The sequence below is a fragment of the Corvus brachyrhynchos genome, unplaced genomic scaffold (genome assembly GCF_000691975.1).
Source record: "Corvus brachyrhynchos isolate BGI_N302 unplaced genomic scaffold, ASM69197v1 scaffold18, whole genome shotgun sequence".
Taxonomy (NCBI): domain Eukaryota; kingdom Metazoa; phylum Chordata; class Aves; order Passeriformes; family Corvidae; genus Corvus; species Corvus brachyrhynchos.
This window is the reverse complement of record NW_008246064.1, coordinates 1325318-1332840: the sequence shown is the minus strand read 5'-3', so window position 1 is coordinate 1332840 and position 7523 is coordinate 1325318. Positions and strand designations below refer to the sequence as shown.

General features: G+C 44.0%; 1 protein-coding gene across 2 annotated transcripts in view; it reads right to left on the bottom strand.

The window, feature by feature from the left end:
- LOC103623967 overlaps nucleotides 1-7523 on the bottom strand; it is a 27274-nt gene that overhangs the window by 15896 nt on the left and 3855 nt on the right. The window contains exons 1-4 of one of the 2 annotated variants that reach the window (XM_008643148.2): nucleotides 7114-7517; nucleotides 4157-4282; nucleotides 427-549; nucleotides 16-182 (exon numbers count right to left, since the gene is read on the bottom strand). In XM_008643148.2, the coding sequence (XP_008641370.1) occupies nucleotides 16-161 (146 nt within the window). In that variant the 5' untranslated portion in view covers nucleotides 162-182; nucleotides 427-549; nucleotides 4157-4282; nucleotides 7114-7517. Of the gene's footprint in view, nucleotides 1-15; nucleotides 183-426; nucleotides 550-4156; nucleotides 4283-7113; nucleotides 7518-7523 lie in introns of those variants that run through there. The other variant, XM_017746771.1, reaches the window with a different exon arrangement.

Sequence of the window (7523 nt, the reverse complement as noted above, 5' to 3'; positions counted from 1 at the left end):
CAGGAATGCTGATACCTTTTCTTTGGGCACTCCTGAAAGGCAGTTTGGGATCCAGGATCCTCAGCACATCCTGGCCAGTTGCTGCACAGCCGGGAGGATTCCAGAGGCGTGGGGGGACTGGGGACTGCTCCCAAAAATGGGGAGAACAACTGAGTGTCCATGGTTTGCTCCCTGCTGTTCACCTGGGGTGGGAAGAGAAGGGAATGGTTTTTAGTATTAGATGTTCATGCAGTGAGCAGTACAGGCAGCAAAAAGCCAAGCTTTGCTTTTACTTCCTGAACTGAAGGAATTTTTTTCAGGAATGTGTAACGCAGCCACGACAAAAGGATAGAGTCTAAATCATGTTCCCTCCTTTGCCTTAAATTAGGCCAAGTCTGACAAATCTGTCTTCTAAAAATGAACACACAAATAACAGAACTGACTTACTGCACAGTAACAGGAATTCTCCACAGGTTTCACATTGTAGGTGTTGGCGTGGCACGTTCACAGCTCAGAATCTCCTGCTCTATGAGACTGGGAATGCACCTGTCCCAGGCAAACACATCCCCCCTGGAAAACAAAGGGGAGAGCCATCATGCCTGTCAGATCCCCTAAAAACACAGAACATTCCAATGGAGAGCCCGTGGGAAGCAGGGAAACTCCACGGAGCAAAACGTGGGTAAGAAAAGTAACCCAAGCACTGCTCCAGGAAAGAATACTACAAATAAATTATTTATTCAGAGATTATTTATACCAAAAAAGACTGGAGCAGATGATACTTGAGGTCCCTTCCAAACTGGAAGGGTTGGAATTTAATTTGTCTTCCTTGCTATAAATCCTTGGCCTAGTGAAAGCTGTCACGGACTCAGATCTCCCTTCCTGGGCACTGTCTGAAAAGGTTGGGCAGAAATATTCTCTGGCCAGGTGTGCTCCTACCAAGAGCAGGACAGGACAACCCTGCAGTGAATGTTTTTAAATCAAAAAAAAGTTTACACTGAGAGTTTATCACTTGCTATAAACTGATTTTACACATCCAAAGAAATCTCTATTAAATAAGAGAATTAGAGGTACTAAAACCCTATGGAGGCTACACAAATATTCTGGAAAAATTCCATATGAACGTGCTCTCAGTACTCATGTCATTAAATCAGGCACAAGAACAACTCACACAGGTCCATTCTGACCCTGCAGAGGAGGGGAGGAGACTTTCTGCTCCAAATGACTCCTGAACAAACACAGGTATCCTTTAGGATCCAGCAAGGCCAGAACTCCACAGGAATTTAGCAGAATCCCCACACCAATGCCCAGCCCCTGGTGCTGTTTGGGCTACCAGGAAGCAACACAGAGAGAAATTCCTGCCCCTTGGAGAGGCTATAAAATACTTGTGCATAGATTAAAAATAGGATCTGTAACAAATGGATTTATGTTTTATTTTCAGAGTCATTAATCACTGCTAATGTGAGTTGTGCAGGACAATGTGTCTAAAGCCCAGGAGAAGAGGGACTTCATGTACCCTAGATAAGGCTCAGTGCTTCCAAAACACTGGAGCCTGCCCTTCCACCCAGTCAAACACAAATTCTCCTCTGGGGTTCACACAGGAGCTACTAACAAGTTGCAGGGAAAAAAAAGGGGGGAAAAATGGGATAGAATCATCTCAAAGTTAAAAACCAACAAATTAAATGCTGCCTCTAAATAAAAAAAAAAAAAGAAAAAGAAACCAAATTATAACTCTTACAGTCTTCAGTAGGGCTTGCACTTTATTCCCCTTCAAATCCTGGGAAAGCCACTGGTGCTTTACCTTCCAAAAAAACAATAAAAATCTACATCTAGAACCCAGATGGGTTATTGGGATGGATTCTTTTCATTCAAACAGCTGAGGAGCAGGCAAGCAAAAGTATTTACCAAAACCATTCACTATTTCCAAAAGCCTCAAGCAGTTCTTTGTACTTAGATTCTCTTCCAAAGTGTCTTTCGAGGAGAAATACATGAGCACAACTTCATCAATAAAATGTTAATATTTCAAGTATAAATTGATATTAAGGAGTATCAAAGCTATTAGACATTGATACTATTGTGGCATGAAAAAAGGAGAGATTTACACATTAAGAGAAAGTTGCTCCCTGTGAGGGTGGGGAGGCCCTGGCACAGGGTGCCCGGAGAACCCATCCTTGGGAGTGTCCAAGGCCAGGTTGGAGCTCCCTGGGATAGTGGAAGGTGTCCCTGCCCATGGCAAGGGGTGGAATAGATGATTTTTAAGGTCCTTTCCAAGCCAAAACATTCTGGGATTCTGTGATCTTGCAAGATCAGTAAAGGATGTGTCCGAGACATTTTCCACACAGAGGCTTCTGCTTCCCCAGCACTGCCTGAGATGGGCGGCTGAAAACAGAGATCTACCCCTTGTGAAAATCCTCTCTGCAAAGATTCCACAGCACTGGGAATACAGCAGGACACTCCCCTCTTACTCCTCATTACTGGAAGTGTTTTGTTCCTAGTGCTGTCCAGCAAAGCTCTGGAAGCAGTTCAAGACTGTCGCTGTTATTCCAAGATGCCACAAGCTGCTGGCAGCGCACTGGAGGCCCCTCAGGCAGCCTGGAAGGAGTTTCAGGAGTTTTCATGGAGAATCCTAAATTATGCCAGTGTTATGTACATCTGGGGGACTGAAACAGAATGATTTGGGTTGGGAAGAGACCTGCAACTTCCACTGTCCCAGACTGCTCCAAGCCCCGTGCAACCTGGCCTTGAACAACTCCAGGGACGGGGCAGTCACAGCTTCTCTGGGAATCTGTGCCAGGGTCTCACCACCCTTTGGGAAGGATTTCTTCCTCTTTAGAGGTGAGAAGAGTTTATGGCTCATATCACACTTACAGTTCTCTGAAAAGGTATTTTATAAGCTGAAAAATAATGTAATCACAGCTAAATATTGCTTCATTGTATAATCAGAAGAAAACTGCTTTCACTGACATCCAGTCCCATCCAAAAGTTCTTGATTTTCCAAACAAAAAGCAATGAAATTTGCCAAAAGCCTTTTTACAGCCACTTATCCTAAAGCTGCAGGATCTCACTGCTCCAGAGCACTGCAAGAACAGCCCTGATAACAACAGTAAACAGCAGCACTGCAGCATTATCACATCCACACTGAGGGGATTCTGCTCTGATTTCTTGGCAGGATAAATACTTCCTGTTTATTTCTTGGGTTTTGTTTCTTGGCAGGATAAAGCAAACAGAAAAAAGCACTGTTTTGGGGGGGTTTTTTTAAGACTTCTAATAACTCCCACCTATGGATATATTAATCTATAGCAAGCTGGGACTGTCTGACTCATTCAGGGTTCACTGCTAGGGATTCTCTGAAACCAGGGGGTAACAAAAAGTTAAAAAAAAACCCCAGAAAACTCTAAATTGCTTTTTTGGATTACCCAGGAAATGAACCAGCAGAAGTAAACAGGCAACAAGGATATGTAAAAAACCAAATTCAGGGGAGAAAACAGGGCAGTTACTCAGATCTCTTAATATCAGGGCTAAAACCATAAAAACAGCAGATTACTGAAGACTTCCTCCTAAATCCTGAACTCGCAACATCCAGAAGATTTGTCACCACCCCAAAGGGAAACGTTCCTTTTCAGCAGCTAAAGAATCAAGAAACTTTTTTTTCCTGAAGGAAAAAAAAAAAAATCAAGTCTGACAGATCCCTCTTAGCTGGGTCAAAAGCACTTTTAAAAAAGCACCTTTTAAGGTGGGCTGTTTGGGGCAATAAATACATTTATGAGGTGCTTGTTCAATATATGGGTTCTGCTGCCCAATTACAATTAAGAACATTCACAGGCTCACGGGCCATTTGTTTATTTTGTTTTAACACAAGCATCTAAATACTCATTTCATACCAACAAAGATTTTTTGGGGGTTTTTTTTGGGTCTATGGTAACTTCCAGCAGCTGTTCTTCAGGACTTTGTGGTGAGTCTCACAAAGACAAGAAGAGTGTGGGAGGATCTGCTGCCTTCTGTGACCAGAGGATCACTCTTCTGCCCTGACACAAACAGGGAAAGCTGCTTCATCTGGGATGTAACATTCCCTCCAGGTGCTGAGGTTTTCATGTAATGTGGCTATTCACTATAAAACAAACACCTCACACAACAAGTTTTTATTTCTGTTTCCCCACAAAAATGCAGTTTTTGAACTCACTTGTGGCTGGCGATGCCCAGGGGTGGCACTTGGACCGTGTCCTTGTTATCAGTACCCAGGTTCTCTCCTCTGGAGTGTGCAGCATTGCGTGGAGGCAGGAATTAGACTCCTAAGGACAAACTTCTCCTGTTTAAAAGCAATTAAAAAACCCCAAAAAAAGCAGTTACCAGGTCTGTCAGAGTTGTGTTTGTACATTAAACACATTTCTAGCTCCCCCTCATTGCTCCTTCCATTGTGTCCCCACGCACACTCCCAGGGCTCCTCCAGTACCACCATCCCTATCCCAAGGCAAGACAGGGAAGTCCATCCTTCCAGGGAAGGGAACAGAGCTGGGAAGGGTCTGGAGCACCAGGAGCAGCTGAGGGAGCTGGGAAAGGGGCTCAGCCTGGAGCAAAGGAGGCTCAGGGGGGACCTTGTGGCTCTGCACAAGTCCCTGACAGGAGGGGGCAGCCGGGGGGGTCGGGCTCTGCTCGCAGGGAACAGGGACAGGAGGAGAGGGAACGGCCTCAGGCTGGGCCAGGGGAGGTGTAGATTGGATATCAGGGAAAATTTCTTCCCTGAAAGGGTGGTCAGGCACTGGAGCAGGATGACAGGGAAGTGGTGGAATCACCACAGTGTTCAAAAGGAGACTGAATGGGGCACATGGGGACGCGGTTGGACTGAGAGGCCAGATCTGAGAGGTCTTTTCCAACCTTAACAATTCCATGCTTCCCAAGAGCACTCCAGGTAGAATGTTCTGATTCCAAAATCCTTCCGTGTGCTCTCTGCACACCCATTACAGCACAACCTCCTGTGTTGTGGACACCTCCCCATTAAGAGGGGAGCGTCCAGCTGTGGCTGTCCCCTCTCTCACGTGTGACACTCCTCAGGCCACAGCAGAACAATGTCCCAGGTGAGCAAATCAATGCCCTGCACAAACCTAAGGCTTCATCTTCACTGCTACAAAGCTTTGACTGGGGGAAGGACAGCTTTTATGATGAAGATAAATTAAGTGTGCAGCAGTCACATTATGATAAATTCTCAAAACCTGACAAAGCAGCTGCTCCCATCCTAAATGAAGGTGATGATGTCAGACTATATCCACAGTCCTCTGTGGCTGATCTACAGCATTAAGGATTTGCCTGATCTCATGTCCAACCTAGATTTTGCTGCCAGGAATGGGATCCCACCACAACAGCCTTTCCTGAGCTTTAAACTGCTTTATTTATCACCTGTTCTTCTGTCAAAGCACCCTTAACCATACACATTATTGATCTGGCTAATCATTACCTCTGTGACACAACCCATCTATTTGCAGCTTTAGAAGGGGATTTCACAAAGCACTCATGGATATCCTAAAGCCCAAACAACAATCCACTGATCTCTCTAAACAGGAACTACCTGAAATCATGGGAAACTCCCAAAGCGTTGCAGGTGCTGCATTTGGGCTTCACAGCCCACATTAGAGTCCAAGTGAAGCTTAAAATTTACACAGGTGCTCAAAACAGGTCTGAGTGCTCCAGACTCCATCAGAACCATGGATTTGCAGGGGTCACTGCCTGTGGCTGCCACTTTGCTCTAGGGGTTGGTACAAACTGATGCTTCTTGCACTACAGGCAAATAAACAGGGGATTTCAAACATTACCTCGGCGTTTCAGGGAGATAATGAGGAAGGCCTGAAAACTTCCTCCTACACTACAAGTTCCAGAATCAGGCATCAGGTTTGAAAACTCACATTTCTCTCAAACACATCTCTTTTTGGACTTACTTTGTATTTAGGCCTACCTGCTTTACAAAGCTACGTGGCAGAAAGTTTTTTGGGATGAGAGATTTCAACCTGCTCCTCAACTCCATCCTTGAAACAAGGCACTGGTACCTTTCTCAGGTACTTCTTCCTGAGCCAAAAACCCCCACCCAAACACACAGAGCATTTCTGCAACACTTATTTTAAAACTTCTAATTCACAAGCTCCCCACTGACTGAAATTCTTGCTTTATTAAAAAAAAAAATAAAAAATACAAGGAATGATTTGCCAGCAGGTAGTTTAGAAACAAAGCCCTACTCTACATCGCATTTAAACTGTTTCAGAAAGTAACTAATATTGTTTTCAATGATAGATTTTTATAGCTCTACACACTCCCAATTGTTGTCCAAAGCCACAAGTACTCTGAACACTCCAGTCCCACTATTTCTAAGTATTTTGTGTGCAAAAATGACTGAAACCCTTACTCTGGGGTTTCAGATTTTATTTTTTTATGCAGGCTCCATGGAAATATAAGGGACTGTAATTCACCTTCATTTACAATTCCTACCACGTGTCACACTCCATTATCTCCTGGTAGTCCAGGGAAACACAAGGGAATATTAAACAAACAGGTAACGAGTTTTTACTGGACTTCCACTCACTTTAAAGTCAAATAATCCAAAGGCACCTCAAGTGCCTGATTTGTAGATAATGCCCTGTGCTGTAAAACAGGATTAATGGTATTAACATAAACCTTTTTGCTCAGGAATATAAAATTCCAGCTGGAGTTATAAAATATTTCTCCATATTCATTCTGACACATGGCCTACCCAGTACAGTTTAGACTCCACTAAATCAAAACACCTTTCCAAATCCATTTTTAAACACACAAAAATGATATAACTATTCACTGCTGAGTGGGGAAAACCCACACTTATTGAAGTTACAAACTGGTGTAACATGTGGACAAATAAATAGAACTTTTTTAATCAGTTGCATAAGGATCAGGAAACACGAAGTAATATATAGAAGTTTGTGTCTTAATTTCATCAGACTCCTCAAATCGGATATAAAGCCACTTTTTCCCACTTGACTTCCTCCTCACTTTGTGAAATTCAAGTACTAAAAGACGTCCTCAGGATTACAAATTCGAGCAGAACACTGTCACGACGTCCCTTCAAAGACCTAAACTGTTTCTTAAGAGAAATAGAGGAGTTTTTAATTTTTTAATTACCTGGTTGCAAAGTTACTACACGTCTCAGGGAGGAGATGACAGCAAGCATTCCCAAGTTTCCCATTCACGTTGGGAAAGACTTTTTAAGTCTGCTGCTAGGGGACTCCGGTGCTCAACACTAAAAAATATTTGTGTTCACAGAAATACGTGTTTTGTCATGCGCCCACAATCACAAAATCACTCTAAAGGCTGAGCACTGTCAGGAAACACACACGACACTTCACTTTAAACGACAACAACCTCAGCAAACATTACAGCGCAGAAATCACTTTCCTGGGTGGTTTCCCAGCTGCCCAAACCACCAGCATCCCTCCGGACCCCCCGAGCATCCCTCCGGGAGAGCGAACGGCGCAGAAACCTCACCCCGCAGCCAGAGCCAACTTCCACCGCGACAAACCTGCGCATTGTTG